The sequence below is a fragment of the Vulpes vulpes genome, chromosome 1 (assembly GCF_048418805.1).
Source record: "Vulpes vulpes isolate BD-2025 chromosome 1, VulVul3, whole genome shotgun sequence".
Classification (NCBI taxonomy): domain Eukaryota; kingdom Metazoa; phylum Chordata; class Mammalia; order Carnivora; family Canidae; genus Vulpes; species Vulpes vulpes.
This window is the reverse complement of record NC_132780.1, coordinates 134,787,371-134,812,796: the sequence shown is the minus strand read 5'-3', so window position 1 is coordinate 134,812,796 and position 25,426 is coordinate 134,787,371. Positions and strand designations below refer to the sequence as shown.

General features: G+C 41.1%; 1 protein-coding gene across 16 annotated transcripts in view; it reads right to left on the bottom strand.

Moving 5' to 3' along the window:
• Positions 1-23,516, bottom strand: part of C1H6orf89 (chromosome 1 C6orf89 homolog) — a 41,769-nt gene extending 18,253 nt beyond the window's left edge. Inside the window, exons 1-5 of one of the 16 annotated variants that reach the window (XM_072731315.1) lie at positions 23,014-23,063; positions 16,746-16,841; positions 15,417-15,521; positions 10,974-11,181; positions 10,316-10,529 (exon numbers count right to left, since the gene is read on the bottom strand). In XM_072731315.1, the coding sequence (XP_072587416.1) occupies positions 10,316-10,529; positions 10,974-11,162 (403 nt within the window). In that variant the 5' untranslated portion in view covers positions 11,163-11,181; positions 15,417-15,521; positions 16,746-16,841; positions 23,014-23,063. Of the gene's footprint in view, positions 1-10,315; positions 10,530-10,973; positions 11,182-11,889; positions 11,989-15,416; positions 15,522-15,660; positions 15,781-16,745; positions 16,842-22,706 lie in introns of those variants that run through there. The other 15 variants (XM_072731371.1, XM_072731307.1, XM_072731300.1 and 12 more) reach the window with 15 other exon arrangements.
• Positions 23,517-25,426: the final 1,910 nt, after the last annotated feature.

Below are 25,426 nucleotides of genomic sequence, written 5' to 3'. Positions count from 1 at the left end.
GGGCTCCCCTCCCTGCATGGAGCCTGCTTCTCCCTCTGCCTGTGTCTCTGCCTCTCTCGTGAATAAATAAATAAAATCTTTGAAAAAACAAACAAAAAAACCCCCAGTTTTATTGAGATTTAATTCCCAGACCATAAAATTCATTCATTTAAAGTACACAATTCAGCGGCACCTGAGTGGCTCAGTCAGTTAAGAGGCCAACTCTTGGTTTTAGCTCAGGTCATGATCTCAGGGTCCTGAGATTGAGCCCCAGAGTTGTGCTCTGCACTCAGTGGGGGGTCTGCTTGAGATTCTCCCTCTGCCCCTCCCCCTGCTCACACTTTCAAATAAACAAATCTTTAAAAAAAAAAAACATAAACCATATAGGGGCGCCTCAGTTGGTTAAGCATCTGCCTTCAGCTAGGGTCCTGGGATAGAGTCCCGCGTCACGCTCCCAGCTCAGTGGGGAGCCCGCTTCTCCCTCTCCCTCTGCCCTTCTCCCCTCCCTCATGCTCTCTTTCTCTCAAATGAATAAAGTTAAAAAAAAAAACTGTATAATTTAGTGGCTTTTAGTATATCCACGGAACTGTAATAACTATCACTATTACATAATATTAAAACCATTACATAATATTAAAACATTTTCATCACCTTAAAAAGATATCCTATACCAGGATGCCTGGGTGGCTCAGCAGTTGAGCGCCTGCCTTCAGCCCAGGGTGTGATCCTGAAGTCCCAGGATGGAGTCCCACATTGGGCTCCCTGCATGGAACCTGCTTCTCTCTCTGCCTATGTCTCTTCCTCTCTCCCTATGTCTCTCAAGAATAAAAAAAATAAAAATTAAAAAAAAAAGATATCCTATACCTATTAAGACACTTTTCCCATTCTAACCCCTCTCCCGCCAGCCCTAAGCAACCATTAATCTTTTAGTCTCCAAGGATTTGCCTATTCTGGTATTTCAAATAAATGGAATCATGCAATATATGGTCATTTGTGTCTGGCTTCTTTCGTTCAGCCTGTTTCCAAGGTTCATCCATCCTACGGTGCATACTGGTTGCCCTTTTATTTCTATTGCCAAGTAATATTCCATTACATGGATAAACTACATTTTTACCCTGGGGCTACTATGGACAACACTCCTGTGAATATTTGCATGCAAGTTTTTGTGGACATGTGTTTTCAATTCTTCTGTGTACATACCTAGGAGTGGAATGACTAGGTCATTTGGTAACTCTGTTTAATTTTCTGAGGAACTGCCAAACTGTTTTCCAAAGCAGCTGTACTATTTTACATTCCCATTATCTGCATATCCTTTTTGGAGAAATGTCTATTCAAATCTTTTGCCCATTTTTAATTGGGTTATTTCTCTTTCTACTATTGAACTTTAAGAAAATAAATTCTTGGAAAAGAAAAAAATAACAAGGAATTTGCTCTTCTAGATGTAAAAACAGCATTCTATAAAGCCACTGTAATTAAAAGAGTGTAGACAAACTTCATTATTTACAGCTTTCGATCTGTGAATTTGTCTATTCCCTGAAATTTATTTGTAATCCCAATCAATTCTTGTGGTGCTTTTGCAGGCATCACCAGCCATGCAGGGCGGCAAATCTTAGCTGAGGTGGGTTAGCTGAAGTGGCTTTTCGTTGCAACTCTCACACTGTAAACAAGTGTCCTTTTTGCTATGTGCTGCTACATTCTTTGCATTTTTATTATGATTTTGCTGTTTAGAATGGTTCCCAAGGAGGCTATCATTTGTGAGGATACTGGCATATGGGAACTCCCTGTACTTTCTGCTTAATTTTGCTGTGAACCCAAAACTGCTCAACAAGTAGTTTGTTAATTAAAAAAGGGCCTCTGAGCATAGTGCAAATGAAAGTACTCTCTAGCATTCCTAACTGTAAGCAAGCTATGTGATGTGCCTTACAGAGAAAATACACCTGTTAGATAAGCTTTTTTTAGGCATGAGTTATAGTGCTGTTGACTGTGAACTCTATGTTAATGAGTCAACAATCTACATTAAATAAAGTATCTTTAAACAAAAACATACATAAAACAAAAGTCAAGTATTCATCAATTGATGAAAATGTACCTAGACATTCTCAAGAACCTAACTCTGATTTCCCCTAAGGGCAATAAGTCAATATGCACTAATTCACTGTTTGCCAGGACTTTACAGAACATAACTACAGAAAATAATGAGAATCAACTGTATTATTTTATAAAGCAACAGACAAAAAGTTGGCAGGGACTTTATATAACATAACCATAGCAAATAATGAGAACTATGTTCTAATAAAGTAACAGACAAAAAGTTTAATAAAACCAAATGAAGATGGGATCTCTGGGTGGCTCAGCGGTTGAGTGCCTGCCTTCGGCCCAGGGCGTGATCCTGGAGACCTGGGATCGAGTCCCACATCGGGCTCCCTGCATGGAGCCTGCTTCTCCCTCTGCCTGTGTCTCTGCCTCTCTCTCTCTCATGAATGAATAAACAAAATCTTAAAAAAAAAAAATGAAGAATGGAGTTAACAAATCCAGTATAGGGGTCCGTGGGTGGCTCAACGATTTAGCATCTGCCTTTGGCCCAGGGCATGATCCTGAGTCCCTGGATCAAGTCCCACATCCAGCTCCCTGCATGGAGCCTGCTTCTCCCTCTGCCTGTGTCTCTGCCTCTCTCTCTCTCTGTCTCTCATGAATAAATAAAATCTTTAAAAACAAAACAAAACAAAACATATCCAGTACACACACACACACACACACACACAGAATATTTAATTTGTAATAAAGGTCAATTTTAATTCAGCAGAAAAAGAACAGATACAGTAAATGATGTTGGGACAAGTAGCCACCTATTTGGAAGAAAATAAAGTTTGATCCTTTTCACTATACACTGAAATAAATTCTAGATAAAGATTTAAATGGATAAAACAAATTTTTAAAAATAGAGCAAAGTGGGATCCCTGGGTGGCGCAGCGGTTTGGCGCCTGCCTTTGGCCCAGGGCGCGATCCTGGAGACCCGGGATCGAATCCCACGTCGGGCTCCCGGTGCATGGAGCCTGCTTCTCCCTCTGCCTGTGTCTCTGCCTCTCTCTCTCTGACTATCATAAATAAATAAAAAAAAACAAAACAAAACAAAAAAAAAAATAGAGCAAAGTATGAGATGATTCTCATAATTTTGGGAGAAATAAAGGCTTCCTAAGCAAGACACTAACAAGATGCCATGAAGAAAAAATGGGCAGATTGAGCCAATATTTGCATACGAGGCAAAGAACATCTCTAATGTATAATGAACTATTTATTTAAAGATTTTATTTATTTATTTGAGAGACAATAAGAGAGCCAGAGCAGAGGAGGGAAGCAGAAGTAAAAAGAGACTCCCTGCTGAGCAGGGGGCCCAATGTAGGGCTCCACTACAGGACTCTTGGATCACGATCCATGCTGAAGGCTGACACTTAACTGACTGAGCCACTCAGGTGCCCCAGAGCTCCTATTTAATAAAAAATATTAAAAGAGCAAAGGATATGAATAAGTAATTCACAGAAAAACAAATATAAATGGCTTATAAAACACATGAAAAAGATACCCAACTCCAGAATAATCAAAGAAATGCAACTTAAAATATCATTCTTTAGTTTTCTAACTGGCAAAACAATGCCAATATCCAGTGCACATATGCTGTTAATGAAAGTACACATTAGTGTAAGTTTATGAAGACAATTTAGGGTAGTATTTATTAAAATCTAAAATGTGCAAAAAAATTAAATAAATAAAATGTGCATGCCCTTTGGCCCAGCTGTTCTAAGAATTTCTTACAGAAATAATAGTACAAGTATATAAAAATTGTATATATGAATGTCCCAGGTGCATTTTTTTATAATAGAAAAAAAAAAAGGACAAAAAAAAAACCTCTCTAGAAACTTAAATTATGAGATATTCACGAATAGAATATAAAATCCTGAAAAGTGTATATATTGCATTGAATAGATCTCCCAAAATTCAAGTCCTTCTGGAATGTCAGAATGTGACCACAATTGGAAATAGGATCTTTGCAGATGTAACTAATTAAGATGAAGTCATCCTGAAGTAAATCTAATTTAAATGGTATCCCTATAAAAAGATGAGAGGACACACAGAGACACTCAGGCTACATAAAAGATGGACACAGAGATGGGGTTATGTTACCACAGCTAGGGAACACCACAGATCACTGGCAACCACCAATAGCTGGAAGAGGCAAAAAAGAATCCTCCCTAGAGGGAGTATAGCCTTACTAACATCTTGATTTTGGACTTCACGCTTAACAGAAGTGTGAGAGAAGAATTTTTGTTGTATTAAGCCATCCAACCTGTGGTACTCACTGGAAGTATGAACATAAGTGTTCCTATGTTGCATGTACCACAAAATATCTTACATTTATATATGTTAAGTATACTTATCTATATAGCCATGGAAAAATTCAGGAGTATGTATATCAAATTATTACCAGCAGTTAGCTACATAAAGGAATTAGAGGGATCAAGAGAAATTTCCTTATTAAAAGTATATTTTTAAAAATAAAAATCTTAGGGGTGCCTGGATGGCTCAGTGGGTTAAGCATCTGCCTTTAGCTCAGGTCATGATCCCAGTCCTGGGATCAAACCCTGCGTCAGGCTCTCTGCTCAGTGGGGAGTCCGCTGCTTCCCCTGTGATCTCTCTCTCACTCTTGCTCTCTCTCAAATAATAAAAAATCTTAAAAAGAAATAAATAAAAATCTTATACCTCTTCATTGTCTTTGTTTGTGTCCCATGTATTCTCCAAATAAAAATTTCTTTGAAGACCATGAAAACTTAAGCTGAGGATATCAACTACAAAATGTAGAGTTCAGTCATCTTAGAAGAAGGGAAGGCCTCTGAAGTGGTACCTGACGGAGCAGAGACACTGGCCAGGCTGGCAGCCAGCAAAGGAAGAGGGGAAGTGATGAGGAAAAAGGATCACTGGAAGGGGGTAGCTTATGCCATCCATCTGAATTAGGGGAGCCAAACTTCATGGGGAAGAGCTACTTTTGATCTCTCTACAGCCTTGAGATCACCAAGGTAGATAAAGAATGTGCTTGTATTTTTGTGGGAAGGGACTGGGGAATGGCCAGGTAGTAAACTGTCTGGGTATATGTGGGGGTGTACGGTTGGGGCTCCTTTTCCTCTTTCCCGTAAAATCCCCAACAACAAAAGGAAAAGTACCCAGACTCCCAATCTGGCCTCCATCTATCTGAAAAGGCTTCATCTGATGCCTTCTCTATACATCTGGCTGGAACCATCACACTGCAAAGTGAGCAAAATCTCTACCTGGAAAATAGCCAACAGCACATAGCAGACCATCCCATGTCATTCCTGTACACAGGTCTTCTTCAGCCACCTTACATGCTGTATCTCACTTCTTTCTAGTCCTCTCTTTCTACCTATTCCCTCTTTGAATGGCACCAGACAGACAGGCTTGCATGTCTGGTCATCACCCAACTTTCAATGTCTAAGGTTTCTTTATTTCAAATAACTTTAAACTAGCTGTTTTATATTTTAAAAAGGTGTGACAGAGAAGTGAAATCCCACATATTACACACACACAGGAATATTACTCAATCATAAAAAGGATGAGAACTTGCCATTTGTGACAACACAGATGAACCTAGAGAGTAAATTATGCTAAGTGAAGTAATAAGTCAGACAAAGACAAATACTCTAAGATTTCACTTACATGTGGAATCTAAAAACAAAAAAACAAAAAAAGTAGCAACAGACCCATAAATACAGAGAACAAACTGATGGTTGCTAGAGGAAAAAGGAGTGAGGGGGGACAGGCAAAATGGGTGAAGGAGACTGGGAGACACAGACTTCCAGTTATGGAGTGAATAAGTCACGGGGATGAAAGGCACAGCTTAGGGAATCCAGTCAATGATAATGTAACAGCACAGTATGGGGACAGATGGTAGCTACCCTTGTGGTGACCATAGCATAACATACAGACTTGTTCAGTCACTGTGTTGTACACCTGAAACTAACATAATTATCATGTGTCAACTATATTTCTGTTTTTAAAAAATGGTCTCTAATTGTGAGACTTTGGTCAATCCTCTGGCACATCAGTCTCTTCGTCTTTGAAAAAATGGTTAACTACTCTGTGATTGTTGTGACAACTGAGAAAATACATGGCCGCTGATATACAGTAGGTGCTTGACACAGTTGCTATTATCCCCTCAAATTTTATTTGCAAATAAACGAATAGGATATTCCCTGAGGTCTGACTTTTCATCTTTAGGCACTGGCCTAGACTCTGATTAGGTCCTTAGTTCTAAGTCCATGAATGATCTGCTATTCTCACAACTCCTTCATACTACAAGATCTACGTTCATGGATGCATGAAGTTCCAATGTAGTTCAGATACAGAGATACACTTTCTCACTGTATATGAGGTCTCCTCAGTATAAATGGGTGTCATAATTAAAAATTATAGATGCCTAGAGGTGCCTGGCTGGCCCAGTCAGCAGAGCATGTGACTCCTTATCTCAGAGTTACGGGTTTGAGCCCCATGTTAGATGTAGATATTACTTAAAAATAAAATCTTTTTCAAAAAAAATTACAGATGCCTGAAGTAAACAAAGTAATTTGGGCCTAACATGCAGGAGCCTGGCTTGGCTGAGGGTGAGACAGCAGGCAGTGTGGCATGATGGAAAGAATACTAGAGTTAAGAAACAAAGGTTCAAGTACCAGTTTGGTATTTTGAGTTGGGTAAGCAAGTTACCTCCCCTCTCTTGTCCTCCATTTGCTCTTTACAAAATGGGGTTATGCACTAGATCCATGCTAAAGTTCCTTTTTAGCTCAAGACTCAGCGATTCCATGGTAAGGTGAAAAATCAGGAGGATGGCTGGTAAGATCAAAGTGGATATAAAAATATGAGCCAGAGGGGGGTAAAACAAGAACTGAGAATTTGACTGAGAAGGGAAAACTATGAGTTAATAAGATAAAGGTTTCAAACAACAAGTCAAATATTACCCATAAAGGTGCAGACCGGGAAGATGAGCTGGGTTGAATGCCTAGGAAAAGACTAGATTGGGAAAATTCTAAAGAGCCAAGAGCTTAGCTTATCTTTGGATCTGTAGTATCAGCCACAAAACCTTGTTCCAGGCACTAGGGAGCTGAAAGAAAGCTTCTGGTGAGCTGAGACAGTGCTTGAACTCCCAAATCAACCTTTTTTCCCCCAAAATCAACCGTTCCACCCCCCCCCCAAATCAAACTTAAAGTTAGATTCTTCAGGTATACTATGTAGCTACACACTACCCCCAGCAGAAGCTAAGAGCTCAGACTCTGAGGATAAGATGCCAAATCATGGTTTCACGACTTACTAGCCTTGGGACTTTGGGCTAGTGACCTAATGTCACTGTACTTCGGTGTCTCCATCCTTAAAACGGGCATAAAACCAGAACTTACTTCACAGGGATATTGTAAAGATTAAATGAGGCAATATATGGAAAACCCTTTGAACAAGGTCTGGCATCCGGTCAATACTAAGTAAGTGTCAGCTTATTTATTTTCTGCTACAGAGTGGGAGGATGACGTGAGTCACTACAGAGTCACTTCATTTTTCACATCAAGAGGATTCAGAAGCAGGGTTTCCTATCCAAGGCTGGAACCGAGAAAATGAACCTTACTTCTGTTGCCTTTAGTTCCCCAGGTGGAGTCAAGAGGAAAAAGTACCAGAGGTCAGGAGGAAAGCTAGTACCATTGGTGGGGGTGCCTCGGGTACATCAGCACTGCATTGCCCTCCATCATTCTCAAAAGGCCACTGCAAAAAGTGTCAGATGACCAGGGGGTGCGGGGGATGGACAGACGGACAGATGACAGGTTACACAGACAGGCCAGCCTGTAGGAAATAATATGCTTGGGGGCCTTCCTTCAGGGTGCTGGATCTGTCATGCCATTCTCTCTACATTTATTTCAAAGTTATCACTAAGCAATCTTGAATAAAAGGCAGTTTTTTGGTACCAAGACATTAGGAATAATAACTTTATTTTTTTTCCTTTTCTAGCCCTCTTGCAGGCCCAGTTCCTATTTCTTGTACCTAATTCTCCCCAATATGTTTCTATTTACTCCTTATAATATTATGCATTCTTTAGTTTCCTTCCAAATGATATGCAAAATACTATTAGTTTTACGTGGCCACAGCTTCCCAGAATGATCACATGCAGGAAAATATGGTGCATCAATATCCACATTTACAAGTAAAAGCAGCACTTTTAATAGAGTCAACAACATTAGAGCTAAAACCACACCCTTCCAATGCTTTCTCTTTACAACTGAGCTTCAAGGAGTCATTTTATTTCCATCTGCAAGGCAAAATATTCATTTGGAGTAGACCCAACAGTTAGGCTTGCTGATGAGACGCTAAGGTTTCTTGAATTATTAGACTCTGATTTAGAGAATAAGGAATCATGGTCTAACAACTCTCACTTCTTAATTCAATAGCCTGTGGAAATTTCCCTTATAGGATGGGGAGAAAAGAAAGTAACTACCATCAGCTTGGTGCTAAACACTGCTGACTTCATCTCTGTGTGCCAAAGAGCAGAAGATACCTTGAGGGAGGCAGTGAGAGGAAGACTGGAAAGGAGGCTGATACATGTGAGGAAGCACCATAGACTGGCCTGACAAGTTTCTCTGGATCTTTCCCTCACATGCTCTGAACCTTCCTGATAAGGGTGTTGGAAACATCTTTTTTTTTTTTTTTTTTTTAAGCTTTGTTGATGCCTTTTATTTTGGATGACATTTGAAAAACAACCCTAATTTATACCTGGAATTAAAAACTTTCTATAAAAAAAAATAATAATAAAAATAAAAAAATAAAAAAATAAAAACTTTCTATATATGAGCTAATTAAGGAAAAAAAAAAAAAACCTCACGAGGCTTTTTGTCTTATAATGTTCCTTCCCTCTGATTTTAGTATAATTTTGGATATCTTTCATAATTTCCTCCCTCAAGTATATAAAAATAGCTTTCAAAGAAGACTCAATCCAAGTGATTTTTATGACTGACTAGATCTTGGCTTAAAGAGTGGCATTATAGGGGGATCCCTGGGTGGCTCAGCGGTTTAGCGCCTGCCTTCAGCCCAGGGTGTGATCCTGGAGTCCTGGGATCGAGTCCCACATCAGGCTCCCTGCGTGGAGCCTGCTTCTCCCTCTGCCTGTGTCTCTGTCTCTCTCTCTGTGTGTGTCTCTCATGAATAAATAAAATCTTTAAAAAAATAAATAAAATAAAGAGTGGTATTATAAAGCATAACTTCCAATAGGAAATTTTGCTGGAAACAACACTGAAGAGGAAACATACTTCCTAAGCCTAAAGGTTTCAGAACACAGTTACACAAAAAGTTCTGAAATCCATCTGTGAAATTAATCTACATATTCCTTCATATAGGCAATAAGATTAACACAAACAAAATAATAAAATCCCCCCTTCTTTCTCAAAAAGTAAATTTCAAGTCTTATATTATGCTATTTTCAAAAGGAAAGTCCTCAAATGGTGTGTCAGACTAGAAATTCCTGTGCTGCCACTGATGGCACCATTACTAAGTTTAAGTGCCTCTTAAGTCCAATTGATTGGCCAAAATGAACACTTCAGAGTATTAAATAAGCACACTGTGAAACAGAGAGAAAAGACTAAACTAAAAGACCATGACAAACTGGGACAAAAACCTAGTCCAACAGGCAAGGACTATTAGAGGACCTGGTTAAAAGTAAACTGGACTCAGATGCTTTCAGTAAATCAAGAGCTATTTATTAAAATGTCTATTACGGGGGATCCCTGGGTGGCGCAGCGGTTTGGCACCTGCCTTTGGCCCAGGGCGCGATCCCGGAGACCCAGGATCGAATCCCACGTCGGACTCCCGACGTGCATGGAGCCTGCTTCTCCCTCTGCCTCTCTCTCTCTCTGTGTGTGACTATCATAAATAAATAAAAATTAAAAAAAAAAAGTCTATTACGGAGAGGGTACACAGGGGAGAAAAGGATGAATAAGACAGGTTCAGATCCTTCCAATAAACAAAAACACTCCTATCACATGTGCTTTGGAATCAGGGGGTTTGAATATGGCTCCCCCAGAAGTGTTTTTCTGGCAAGTTTCTTAATCTCTCTGAGCCTCAGTTTCTCAATCTGCAAAACAGGGATAATAAAACCCATCCCACAGAGTTTTGGTGGGGACTGAATTAAATGAGACAAGATAGGGAAAGTGTCTTTCATTAGATGTCAATACATGATATTCCTTTCCCATTGTATACTGTCAAGAAAGCTGTATCTCATAAGTAGTAAAATGCAGCATTCTACCTGGAAAGAGTCTGTCTTCATCACCCCCATGCAGAGGAACTCCCTTATTTTCTGGCATATACTTCTTGGTAATGGGCAAGGACATCAGCCGGATGTGATGGATGAGTGAGCGCCAGGTGTGAGCTCCAGAAAGCACCGGTTCAGGTGGTAATGGGCTGAAAGGTTGAATCACAAAGTAGGCAGTGAGCAAGATTAATCCCAGGGTTACAAGGACCTATAAGGAAAGACAGGGAAAGGATTAATGATTGTCTCCAGAAACAAAATACTTTAATGTCAAGGAAAAAACCGACCTCTTCTATTATTTCCAATGTGCCTTAGGAACTAATCCATTTTCATAAACAAGCCATTTACATTCACTTCTGAAAACATTTAAAGTTTGAGAACTATGAGGATTGCAAGGCTCCCCAAGCTTCTATCATATGACCTGGGGCTATGTCCACCATTAAAAACTACGCACAAATACAGTCTAACTATACATAGCTTTCATCTAGGATATTTAACAAAATAGTCAAGTTTCCTAGAAACACATGGTAACAAAGGCCAATTTATTCCCAGAACAATGAAGGTTCAGTGGTGGAATAGCCAACAGCAGTTTTGGGAGAGAAAGTTGAAGAGTTTGTGCTCTGTAAGGTATCTCCACGTCAGAACACATTTTTACCTTATACATCGCTATCAGGAGAGGATACTGGGGCGGCCCCCTCTGAGGTTCATTCTTTTCCAGGAGCTGTCGGATAAATTTTTCAATTGCCTTCTCTGACATGCCACACTGATGGCCTGTTTGTCTCACCAGATCAACAGTCTCTGAAAGTTTGTCATAAATGCTGAGCTCATTGGCAGCAAGATCCATGTCTTCCAATACAAAATCCCTGAGAGAAAGAAAATAAAATGTAAAAAGGAGGATGGTTTATTTCAAGTACTTCCTCCTCAAAGCTCCTTCCTTTAGAAAGGTGCTCCCTGACTACCTATGGGGCAGGACCAGCTTTGTTTTTCCCAACCCACTGCAGGCCAATGCTGTTTTGCTTTTTTTTTTTTAATATTTTATTTATTCATGAGAGACACAGAGAGAAAGAGAGGCAGAGACACAGGCAGAGGGAGAAGCAGGCTCCATGCAGGGAGCCCAACGTGGGACTAGATGCCTGGTCCCCAGGATCACGCCCCAGGGTGAAGGCAGCGCTATACCTTTGAGCCACCCGGGCTGCCCCAGGCCAATCCTTTTGTAAAGCAAATCTGCGTCTAGACAATGTCAAGTTAAAGCTGCTGCACAGCTTTTAAGCATTCCTTAATTGTGAGCTAGTAACAGTTTTAAGGACCAGCACCAGTTGCCACACACTTTGAGGAGTACTAGTCTAGAGCACAATAAATCCCTAATAGCATTATGAAACATTAGTGCCGTCCAAAATGATTGCTGAAACCAATCACCAGAGGTCCGCTACTGGTAATTTACTTGAATAAAAAGAAATGAAATATGGAGTGTTGTTGATTTTATTTCTTGGGCATTTACATAAGATATGCCTTTTAGCAACATAGAGGGAGGAACTAATCACTGAAAGCCAGATTTACTGTGGGGAACATACTGATATGCTTTGTTACTGGCAGAGCAAGAATTCCAGGCAACACAAAAACCATGGCTCTGGGACTCTTCAGACCTTGCAGGTTGCAGTCCTCATGCTTTTCTGCAAATAGGATTTTAGACAATAAAGAGCCTTTTATTTGTATTTCTATATACTTAAAAGACCTAAGATCTTCATTTCAAAATTCAACTTGTTCTCATAGTTACTTCAGAGCAAAATTGTTTCACAGTGGCCATTGAGAATAAAAGGTAAAAATCAAAGTGGCAAAGTAGAATACTCACTTGTAACATCTGTAAAATGCAATTAAATAGTTCTTTTAAAAAAAGTGTTTCTTACAAAACAGTATTTTCCTTCATTTACAGAAGGAAAAATAGTACTTGGGATTTATGCTCTCTTCTATTGGTCTTTTTCTCTCTTAAATGTAAAGGTCCTTTTATCTCACATACTTCAATCCCAAAGTACTTCTAACCCCAAACAGCACTGACATGGTACAATTCTATTTTTTTTAGAAAGGAGATGCTGCCCCCTGTAGAGCAGAGGACAACAGTCTTTGGAGCTCAGTGGAGAAAAGCAGGCCCGCAGTGCCACCAACCAGCAAGCCCTCAGCCTATCTCCCCCACTGGCAGCACCTCCTGGACTGTTTGGTTTTCTTTAGGACTATTAACTCTTTAGTTCACTAGTTTTCATTAGAATCACCTGGAGAGTTTTTAATGAACGCTCATACCAGGGCCTCAACCCAAACCAATTAAATCAGAATCAGACTTCTAATGGTGAATTAACAGGCAGGGAATATCAACTTTGGGGAATTGGTTTGGGAGGGGAGAATACCCCACACCCAAAGAGGCTAAATCCCTTCCAAAGTCTTTGCTCTTGCTCAGAGTGTATGGTTTTTGTTTGTTTGTTTTTTTAAGATTTCATTCATTGATTCATGAGACACACAGAGAGGCAGAGACACAGGCAGGGGGAGAAGCAGGCTCCATGCAGGGAGCCTGACGTGGGACTCGATCCCGGGTCTCCAGGATCATGCCCTGAGCGCTAAACCGCCAAGCCACCTGGGCTGCCCTGGTGTGTTTTTTATAGGCTTTCATTTCAAGATTCGGATAAAAGGATGGTATAAACTCTTTTTAAAAATGTGTATTTTCAACAAATGGTGCTGAGACAACTAGTTATCTACATGCAAAAGAATGTGAAGTAGGACCCTTCTACCATACACAAAAAGTAACTCAAAATGGATCAAAGACATAAACTTAACTGAAACTATAAACTCTTAGAAGAAAACATAAGGGAAAATCTTCATGACATTGGATTAGGCAATGGTTTCTTAGGGCACCAAACGCATAAGCAGCAAAAGAAAAAAATTACATTAAATTTAATTACATTAAATTAAAATTTAACAATTTTTGTACTGCAAATGATACCATTTAGGAAAGTGAAATGACAACCCAAAGAATGGGAGAACATATTTGCAAACCATATATCTGATAAGAGACTGGTATTCAAAGTACAAAAAGAATTATTACAACTCAAAAATAGAAAGATGACCCAATTTTAAAATGGGCAAAGGATGTGAATAGACATTTCTCCAAAGAAGATACACAAATGACCAATAAATTCATGAAATGATGTTCAACATCATTAGCCATCAGGGAAATACAAATCAAAACCACAGAGACACCACTTCACAACCACTGGGATGGCTATAATCAAAAAGTCAGATAATAAGTTGGCAAAGATGTTGAGCACCCGGAACCCTTGTACACTGCTGGTGGGAATATGATATGGTACAGCTACTTTGGAAAACAGTTTGACAGTTTCTCAAAAATTTAAACACAGAGTTATCATATGATCCAGTAATTCCACTTGTATGAACCCAAAAGAACTTAAAACATATTTCCACATAAAAACTTGTACAAGAATATCATATCCAAGCAGCATTATTCATAATAGCTCAAAAATAAAAGCAATCTAAGTATCCATGAACTACTAAATGGATGGATAAAATGTGGTATATCCATACAATGAAATACTATTGGACAATAAAAATGAATAAAGTATGGGGATCCCTGCGTGGCTCAGTGGTTTAGCGCCTGCCTTCGGCCCGGGGTGTGTTCCTGGGGTCCCGGGATCGAGTCCCACATCAGGCTCCCTGCGTGGAGCCTGCTTCTCCCTCCGCCTGTGTCTCTGCCTCTCTCTCTCTCTCTGTCTCTCACATGAATGAATAAAATCTTTTTAAAAAAATGAATAAAGTATTGATATACGCTACAACATAGGTGAACCTTGAAAATACTATGCTAAGTGGAAGAAGACAGTCACAAAAGATCACATAATGCTACATCAATAAAATGCAAAAAAGTCAAGAACAGAGGCGATCTATAGAGACAGGAAGTAATAAATGGTTATCCAGGGGAGAGACAGGAGAAGAATGGGGAGTGTTGGTAAATACAGGGTCTCTTTCTAGAGTGATAAAAATGTTCTAAACTGAAATTGTGGTGATAGGGGCATCCCAGGTGGCTCAGCGGTTTAGCGCTGCCTTTAGCCCAGGGTGTGATCCTGGAGACCCGGAATCGAGTCCCACGTCGGGCTCCCTGCATGGAGCCTGCTTCTCCCTCTGCCTGTCTCTCTGTGTCTCTCATGAATGAATAAATAAAATCTTTAAATAAATAAATAAATAAATAAATAAATAAATAAATAAATAAGTTGTGGTGGTAGTTGCACAACTTTGTGAGTATACTAAAAATATACTAAAAATGTACACTGAATTATACATTTCAAATGGGTGAATTTTATGGCATATAAAGCTCCATGAAGACATTTAAAAAATGTGTATTTCTAGAATTTGAACCTAAGCTTGTTGTGGTATTTATTACACCACACTGCTATGATCTAAGTCACTTAGTCTATATCCTCATCTAAAAAATAAAAGGACTAAACTAAGGTTTTCAAAGTCTCCTCTGGCTCTAAAATTTTAAGAGTAAATGAAGACTTCAGGAAGTAGAAAAAATTCAATTCATCAGAAACTAAAGACTAGTGCTGAACTGCATTCCTATGTTACCACTTCCTGTTATGCCATCCTATATACCAGGCACAGTGAAACATTATCTTAATAAATTATCACATCAATCCCAGACGGTAGGTGTGATTTTTTTTAAGTTTTTAATTTTAATTCCAGTATAGTTAACATACAGTGTTCTATCAGTTTCAGGTGTACAATATGATTCAACAATTATATACATTACCCAGTGCTCATCATAGTTAAGTGTACTTTTAATCTTCATCTTTTTACCCCACCCACCCCCACCAACCTACCCTCTGGCATGCCTCAGTTTGTTCTCTATAGTTAAGAGTCTGATTTTTGTTTTGTCTCTTTCTTTGCTTTCTTTGTTTTGCCAAAAGGTAGGTGTGATTAATCCCATTTCACAGATATTGAAACTAAGACTCAGAAAGGTTCCATAACTTGCTGGGATGTGAAGTCAGGTGTGCCTGACTTCAGGGCTGATGCTTTTAATCTTTATGTATGCTGCCTCCCTTACCAAGTATTTTCCTATTCTGAGCTGGTAGTGCAGAAACCACACCATGTCGCTCAATTATCAAAACTGAGTGGTTGAGAACTGGAAAAGTGACAACTACAATGATTCCTGGAAAAAGAATAAAGCAGCAACTTATTACAATATTTTCCATATCATGATTTTGTGACTAGTGATTCTAGAGACAACATTTTTCTGTTGAAATTAACAAGGACGGGATCCCTGGGTGGCGCAGCGGTTTGGCGCCTACCTTTGGCCCAGGGCACGATCCTGGAGACCCGGGATCGAATCCCACATCGGGCTCCCGGTGCATGGAGCCTGCTTCTCCCTCTGCCTGTGTCTCTGCCCCCCTCTCTCTCTCTCTCTGTGACTATCATAAATAAAAATCAAAAAAAAAAAAAAAGAAATTAACAAGGACATTCTAGGCAAGCAAGCAAAGATAATGTTCATTCAAACAAACTACAATTAACTACCCAACAATATCCAGTCAAAATCCATTAAAATTCAGTAAAAAAAAAAAAAAAAAAAAAAAAAAAAAAAAAAACCAGAAAAGAGAGCAGTGAGAATTCTAGAAAAAATTTCAGTAAAAAATTTTAAAATGTTGGAAGGTGGAGCAAATGTAGGTATCCCTCAGGCAGAAAAAAACATCATATTAGTGTGCCTTTAGGAGAACCGTGAAGCGAACAAAAGTGTAAGCGAGGAAAGCCAACTACCATCTTTTCTGATGACTATTTCACAACTTTCATAAACCTCCGCCTAATTTTAATATACATAAACATCTCACTAGACTCCCAGTCTGTATTGCAAAAACAATGGGATTTTTTTTTTTTTTTTTTGTAATTCAAGTATACAATGGCATTACGATACTGAATATATTTTTGCAAGCTGTACATCCTTCTTCCTTGACATTCTGACATATTTTCCAAGTTACTGGAAGGGGCATTACTAATAATTTCATAAAGTTTTAAAGAGCACATGGGGATCTTCATAAGAAACCCTTCTTTTGGCTTTGGTTAGACCAGTGGTCCTCAATGGAGGTGATTCTGGACAGACGACATTTGGAAAGTCTGGAGACATTTTTGATGTTCACATTTGAGGGGTACTGGCATCTAGTAGATATGATGTTAATTAAATACACACAAATAAGGTTTCTTTGGGTTGGAATTTCATACTAGCAAAGCAGCTCCCTTGCTGTAATCTGAAAGTCGGCCCTCAACACAATGATTTATATTAAAAAAAAAAAAAGTCAAGTGACTTTTTGACTAAGAAATGACTAAGAAACAAGTATCAGGGGACTGACTGTAATCAGTTGAGCCTTGACGGCAATCCCTTTACCTCCAGAAAGAAAGAAGATCCAACTCTGGCAGGAATGAACTTTGCCACAGAGGGAAGTTCCAAAGAGTGAGTTTGACTCCCAACAGTGGCTTACACCTGCAAGGGCACAGGTAGGGTCACTAGCAGAATTATGACAATCAAGGTATCATGCACTACCCTAGACAACGAATTGCCAGAACCTCTGAGAGTGGGACCCAGGTGCAGAAGTATTCAAGCTCTTCCCTGCTGATTAAAGGCACACCCTCAATTAGGAGACACTGCTTTAGAACAGCAGGTCTCAACTAGGGGTGATTTTACTCTCCGGGGACATCTGGCAAAGTCTGAAGATATTTTAGATTGTCAAAACTGGAGTGGCACCCCTGGCATCTAGGCGGTAAAGACTAAACATCCTACAGGGACAGGCCCCCACAACAAAGAACTGTCCCACTCAAACTGGTTAAGAGTGCTAAGGTTAAGAAATATTGCTTTCAAGGGAGGCCAGGGTGGAGATGAGGGGGGAGGTAAACTAGGAGGCTGTTCAGAAGGAGCATCTAAGGAATAGAAGGAAGCCACTGACAGCTCTGATGAGATGTTCTCCACAATTCCTTCTGGGTCTCAGTCTAGAAAAAAACAGGACAGAGGCACAGCTGATAGAATGACTCTGACAGAACTTACCAATAAAAATGATTTAAAGCAGAAAATAGATTAAGAGGTCAGACTAAATATAAACTTCTGCTTTGTCCTGTTTAATACAGAATTCCTTTATAGTTATAAATACATCCTAAACACTGATTTGACATCACCCAGGAGGTTCTTAAGTTTTCCAAACTAAACAGCTGTGCCAACTACGCAACTCTAAGACGCAATATTGATGTATCTAGCTAAAACATGAAAGGAGAAATGCTATAATTCAAAAAGAAAGTTTCAAAAGTCCATCCAAATAAGTCCTAATCAGGGGCACCTGGGTGGCTCAGTTGGTTAAGCATCTACCTTCACTCAGGTCATGATCCTGGGGTCCTGGGATTGAGCCCTGCATCAGGTTCCCTGCTCCCTCTGCCCTACCCTTCCACTCCCCTCTGCTTGCTTTGTCTCTCTCAAATAAATAAAATCTTTAAAAAATATAAATATGACCTAATCTTCAATAGTAGGGGCAATATCCAGAGTAATATTAAATTTTCTTTTCTGGTACTAGGTTCTTTAGTACTATGCTAGCTAGCTATGCAGTTTGATAATCCATTCCTCAGTTTTAGGAACAAATTCCATTCTATTTTATCCATTGATTCCCATCAATTGAAGATGTTCTACTAAAAGGAACAACATGAGGCCTTTGGATTGTGATAAAAGTCACTAAGAAAAAATAAACATCATATTAAAAGGAAAAATAGCTGATGAACATTAAAACAACAGGACTTAAAAGAGTAGGGATTTAAAAATGTAGAAAGTGCTTAAAATGTACAACTGAGGGAAATCTTTTTTGTAGTTTTATCATCACTTGACTCTTTCTGGACATCTCTGTCCAGTGAAACTTAGTGAAGAACTCTCTTCACTCGCTGAAAATATGCCTCTTCCACTTTTTCCAATTGCTTATTTTGAAAAATTTCAAGACTCCAGAAAAGCTTAAATGGTACAATAAACACTTGTATATCCATTACTTATTAGATTTGTCAATTGTTAACATATGACCACATTTGTTTTATCTGTCATTTCTCTTTCTGCTTTTGCCAAAACCACTTAAAAGTTAGTTGCAACACATCATGGAATCACTTCTAAATATTTCAGCATGCATCTCCTCAGAATAAGGACACTGTTGTACTTAATCATAAGCATAATTATCATAGCTATTAAGACAACTCTCTAACATTACCTAATATCCACTCCACAAATTTCTGTTAAAAAAAAAAAAAAAGCCATATAGTTTTTTAGAAACCCAGGATCCAATCAATAGTCATCCAATCACAACTAGCTATCATGTCTCTATGGTCTATTTAAATCTAAAACAGATCCTGGGTTTGTTTGTTGTTTTGCCCTTTATGATATGAACATATTTGAAGCAGTAACCCCCACATTTTAAAACTTATTTCTACCTGGTCCTATCCACACCTTTTCCAGTTTCTACCATTAAAACAACAACGACGACGACAACCCCTTCCTTCAGAGCCAACCTCCTTTACAAAAAAATTTAAAAAGACATAACTTCACCTTCTTCTTTCTCGGGTCTCCATTTGTTTCTTAACCTCTCGAAATCATATTTTCGCCCCCCTCACACCACTGATACTGCTCTCACTCAGGTCACCAGTGGTTCTCTTCATGCCAAGTCCAAAGGATGTTTTCTCAACTATCACCTTACCTGACCTCTCTGCAGAAGCTGCTATTGCTATCTATGCTCTCGCTTCAAGTGCTCTCAAACTCTGGCATAATTCTTTCTCTTTTCTGAAAGACTATACCCCAGAATGCTGGTATTCATCACAGTTGTCCTTGATCCTCTCATTTCCTCCATAACTTTTTTTTTTTAAGATTTTATTTATTTATTCATGAGAGACACAGAAAGAGAGGCAGAGCCATAGGCAGAGGGAGAGACTGGCTTCCCACAAAGAGCCCAACACAGGACTCAATCCCAGGACCCTGGGATCATGACCTGAGCCAAAGGGAGATGCTCAAATACTGAGACACCCAGGTTTCCCATCATTCCCTCCATGGCTTTAACCACCACCTATTAGTGATTCCCAAATCTCTTCTCCAGTCTTAAACTCTCCAGAACTCCAGACCCATCCATCAATCTACCAGACACACTGGCCGAAATTTCCTGCTGTACCCCTCTATGTAATGTGTCCATAACTGACTTCTTATTGTACCCCTGTAACTCATTTCTCCTACTATATTGTTTTGGAATTTATATCTGTTTTGGAACAGAAATACTAGTTCTCCAAATTTAAAACCCTCTTCCTTCTTCCTCACCACCAATGAACTGACCACTAAATCCTCAATTCCACCTCCTGTATGGTTCCCACATTCATCATCTCCTCTTTAGTCCTACATTAATGGCAGTGAAGGCCCTCAACATTCTCTCCATGGACCATCACAAAGATATACTTAATCTCTATACTATCCTCTTCTCCAATCCATCCTCTACTCTCCACAAATTGCTTTTCTGAAACACAAATTGGTTCATGTTACTTGTCTGTTTAAAGCAACTTCCCTGAGGGCGCCTGGGTGGCAAAGCTGGTTAAGCGTCTGACTTTTGATTTTGGCTTAGGTCAAGACCTCAGCTTTGTGAGATCAAGATCCAGATCAAGACCCAGCATAGAGTCTGTTTAAAATTCTCTCCAGGGACGCCTGAGCCTGAGTAGCTCAGGGGTTGAGCCTCTGTCGGGGGGGGGGGGGGGGGGGGGGGGGGCGGGGGGGGGCGGGCATGATAGGTGATGGGATCCCAGGTCCAGGAATCAAGTCCCCATCTGACTCCCTGCAAGGGGCCTGCTTCTCCCTCTATGTCTCTGTGTCTCTCATGAATAAATTAACGAAATCTTAAAAAAAAAAAAAAAAATCCTCTCTAAAAAATAAATAAAGCAACTTCCTTGAATCCCCATGCCCTGCCGTGGAACAATTTAGCACCATGGGTTAAGCAAGCAATGGAGTTGGGAAAAGCTGGATAATTCCTTGATCTTCCATCTACTCTGTAGCCATGAGACACTACTTAATCTAACCTCAGAGTTTTCATTATTTTATGAAACGAGGATAACTCTGTTTCCAACACTGTCATTAATGGATTACAAGATGATAAATGTAAAACATTTGTCCCGATATCCAAATTTAATATTTAATAATATAAGATGAAGTCCAAATTACTTAGCATGGCCCTTTCCAACCTGGTCACTGATTACCTGTTCAGTCTCATTTCCCCTTCCTTCCACACACATTTCACTGCCATATCATTACAGATCTTTTTGCCTTTGCACAAATAATTTCCTCTGCCTAAAAAGTCTAGCTCCTGTGCTTTTCCAATGAATGAACTCCTTATTTCAGCCGCGATGTTTGTCCTTGGAACCTTAAACACAACCCTTATCATTCCGTATTATACCTATTTCCATGTCTTCTCACACGAAATTGTTTCTTGTGTTAAAAAGAAAATCAAAGGCCCAAAATGGTGTCCCTTAGCTTCAGTCAGTTAACCAATACTTACCACCTAACCTAACTGCACTTTCAAAATCCCCTAAAACTTTAACCAATCAACATGGAATTTCTGGTCAGCTCTAGAGAATTTACTGATAGAACTCCTCCCATTCAGAGTGACTTTGCCTTTAAAAAAAAGGGGGGGGTCTTTATTCTACACTCTTATTTTTTTTTTTAATTTTATTTGTTTTTAGAGAGAGAAAGTGAATGAGGGGAGGGGCAAAGGGAGAATCTCAAGTAGACTCCCTGCTGAGCACCTCCCACTCCCCACCCCCCCAACTAGGGCTCCATCTCACAACCAAGATCATGATCTAAGCTGGAATCAAGAGTTGGATGCTTAACCAATTGAGGTACTCAGGCACCCCTCCACTTTTTTTTTTTTTAAGATTTTATTTATTTGAGAAAGACAGAGAAAGATAGAGATAGCAAGAATAGGGGGGAGAGGGAGAAGCAGGCTCCCCTGACATGAGGCTCGACCCCAGGACCCCAGGATCATAACTGTAGCTCAAGGCAGACACTTAACTGAGTTAAGCACCCAAACGCCCCCCACCAACCTTTTAAAGATTGTATTCTTTATTTGAGAGAGACAGAGATAGCGATGGAGACCCTCTCTACTTTTAAAAACCTTTCCTTTCCTGTAGCCCTAGGAGCTCCCCTCTACTTGCTAGATGGAATGCTGCCGGATTCATGAATTGAATAAAGCCAACTGTATCTTTAAAACTTACTCATCTGAATTTTTGTTATTTAACACATGAAAGCAAGAGATAAATGGAATACATAACGACAGAAAAAACTAAGAACAGACATGGAAATTCACCTCAGGGACAGGAAACCTAATCAATGTCTACTAAACAAATTCATAGGAAGGCTCCAAAGCGATCATTCATTCCCAAACTATTCATTTTACCTCTTATTGTTCTTATTCTTAAAAATACATAAGCCTAAGGAGGCTTTAAATGAAACCTAAATGGAAGGTTTAGGAACCTCCCATTTAGACAATCTCTACGCTGTTCTAGGGCAGCTGTAAGAGGAACAGGGATTCAAACCAGGTCTTGAAAACTGTTTGGGGGGAATCCCTGGGTGGCTCAGTGGTTTGGCGCCTGCCTTCAGCCCAGGGTGTGATCCTGGAGACCCGGGGTTGACTCCCACGTCGGGCTCCCTGCATGGAGCCTGTTTGTCCCTCTGCCTGTGTCTCTGCCCCTCTGTCTGTCTCTCATGAATAAATAAATAAAATCTTTAAAGAAAAAAAAAAAAAAGAAAACTGTTTTGGTCAAAAGCAGAAAGGGCCTGACAGGACAACAAAGGTATGCAAGCTGGCCTATGTGAACTGCAGTCAAAACTTCGATGTAGAAAAACTGTATTTGGGTTGTTCTTTGCAGAGAAATTGTGATAAACTCAAACGCATAATTTTATTAAGGGACAAATGCTCATAGAGGATTCCACCAAGGGAACAACCAAATGAGCAACCTTATTAAAAAGTCGGAGTAATATGTATCTGGAAGTAGTTTCTATTACAAAGTGATGACTGACTAATGTACTCGCAAATACCAAGGCTATGCAGGCTCTTAAGCAGGAGGTGTGCCAGCAGGGTTAATGATCTTAAAACACTATGGAACACAAGACAGGCGATTTTTCTGTACTAAAAGGTGATAACGAACAGCTCAACCGGTCAAACCAACTTTCTGGAATTCTAGATGCTACGCTATTATGTACCAAGTCCACACTTAAAATTTTTCCTCAAAAAATAAAATAAAAAATAAATTTCCTCAATAGGAAAAGATATTTGGGGGGGCGGGGAATCTATTCTCAGTATACCAGAAAAATTAGAGATCCGTCAGCAAGGCAGGGACACCGAGACTTGGCTGGCGCCAGTCGTGTTTCGGACACTGCTGTGACCGGCCCCGCCGAGCCAAGGAAAGCAAAGTCGTCTTGAGGGAGCCGACCCTGGCGGGGGGGCTGGGGAGGAGTCGCCGGGGGGCCGTCAGTCTGCGAAACACCAGCGGCTCAGAAACGGGGCTTGCGCAGGGGCAAGCGGCTGCGCGAGGATGTCACAGACGGGCGCGGCGGTGAGGCTGTCACACGGCGGCCGCCCCCCTCCCGGCCTCGGGCCCCAGTCACTCACATGCGGGGCCCGCGCCCCCTCGGGCTCCTCCCGCCTCGGGGACTGCAGCCGCCGGGCGAGGAGGGTAAACCGACTTCCTGCTTCCGGGGGCGTAACCCGGAAGTAACTCGCGCCACAGCCGAAGCCGCGCGCCCTCGGGTGGGTCTTTCTTCGTGCCCCGCGCCGCCGTCAGCAGCAGAACCCGCGACAGCTGCCGGGCGAACTCCCGCGAGATCTGGAGGGCACGGGTTCTGGCTCCCCCTGGCGTCAGACTCTTCTGGTGGGGCGGGTCAGTCCCTGCCAGGCAGGGTCTCTCCTCTTCCGGTTGTGGGACGGGCGTCGCAGCCGCGCTGATGCGCTCAACAAGCTTGTGCGGAGCCCCGCACTACGTGCCGGGCCCGAGGTTAGGCATTAAGGGGTGGGCGTGGGAGGGACGGGTAATGGAGGGCAGGCCCTTAAAGCCTCTGGGCGCTCTTAGTCTAACGGCAAGCTTATAGCATGACTTCCAACTTTCCCGGGCTAGCGGACCAAGGGCAGCTGGTGCAGAGGAAAGTTCATTATAATTCATTTGCATTGTGGTTTCAGCCCCCCAAGGGGGGGGTGGAGTTTCCTGACAGTTTCTGCAGGAATCTTGTAGCGCAAAAGTTCTCCCTCCCCACCGGTAGGAGGAGTCTCGGCCTCCAGGGCTCAATACCACACTTAGAAGGAAAAAACTCCGTACAGCCTTGGAGTAGCGGTCAGTTCCCATCCCCTCCATCTTGACAGCGCACTGTCCTTTAATAAAATGCTTTCTGCTTGGTACACTCCTTCTGTCTGTATTCGAGCACGGATCCTCATATAAATCTTTTGAGAGGAATCCAGGAAACCAAGACTTCCATTGATACAATGCAAGCTTCCACCAGCAACATCTTTTGGTGCCGTGACTCCGATCGCACAAGGTAAGACAGTCCTTCCCCGGCTGGGGCTAGAGGACCCTTGTCTGACTAACTATCTCGGATGTCAAATCTCACTCACTTTGCAATTTGGCTACTACTGTCTGCATTTCTTCCTTCCCTAAATCTTTTCTGCTGTCATTCACAAAGTGTGTGCCCCTCAAAACCCGACAATGTGCTGTCGGATCTGCTGGTCCTGCCCATACTCATACTCATTCAACCTCCTGGATGATCCATCTGACCAGGAGTTAAACCTTTTCTGTTGTCTCATATCAGACCTCCTCACGTGTTCCCCCGCTCCCCATTCCTTTCTGGAAAGATGGTCTCAATCAGCCTCTGAAACTTAAATCCAAGGTGGGTGCATGATAATCATGGTCTTGTGTGGGAGCTTATTTCCAAGAGGGCAAGGGCAAATCTTTGTGCCTATTCCAACTCCTCTGGCTAACACTTCTAAGAGGAGCCTGGGATGAAATACGGAAATGGAACTACATAGATGCTGAGGGCTAGGGAATTACATCCAGCCACTCAGGGACTCATTAGGGACTACAAGATATACCAAGGCCTTCCCTTATTGGCACCTCAATCGTAAGGAGGCAAGTAAAGGAAAGATAGGCTGTTGTGATACTAATTAAAGTTGTGAGCCTCTCCTGGGAGACACTCTCAGGATTGTTCCTCAAAGCAGGGAGGAAGGCCATCTCCCTTCCAGATATACAACATTCCAACAAGGACACCCTTGGAATATTGTGTCTACTTTTCCTTCTCTGCTAACCTCTTACAGATGGGAAACAGAATATCAGTTCCCCAGGATTCATCCCTGGAATGCATCCTCACTAACTGGAATGTTTGACCCCCAAACTTTAAAGAAGAAATGCCCTTGCATCAGGTTTCCTGCTTAGTGGGAAGCCTGCTTCTCCCTCTCCCTCTGCCTGCCACTCCCCCTGCTTGGACTCTTGTCAAAAAAAAAAAAAAGAATCAGGGCACCTGGGTGGCTCAGTGTTTGAGGCCTGACCTGCCTTGGGCTCAGGTCGTGATCCTGGGGTCCTGGGATGGAATCCCACATCAGGCTCCATGTAGGGAGCCTGCATCTCCCTTTTCCTATGTCTCTGCCTCTCCCCCCTGTGTCTCCCAAGAATAAATAAATAAAATCTTTAAAAAAAAAATCTTTATAACACCATCTTATAGCTAGACCTCTTTTGTAGAGACCAGGGAAAGAAGTCTCAGGCCCCTTAGGTCCAAGCCTTCATGTTCCTGAACAAACTGCAGGTTTTTAAAAACCTGCAAAATTAGCTGTCCACTTTAGCTCTCCTCACAGACCCAAGCCTGAAGTCCCCTCCCTCGCCACCAGAGGCTTCCCCAAGTCCCACTGCCCCACCAAACCCTACCATAGCCCAAAACAATGATCCAGTATCCCCACATCCGGGACCACCAATACCTGCAAGTCCTAACAAGACCCTTCTGAGGTTCTCTGTCCCACCCAGGAAATGGCTGGTCCAACTGGTACT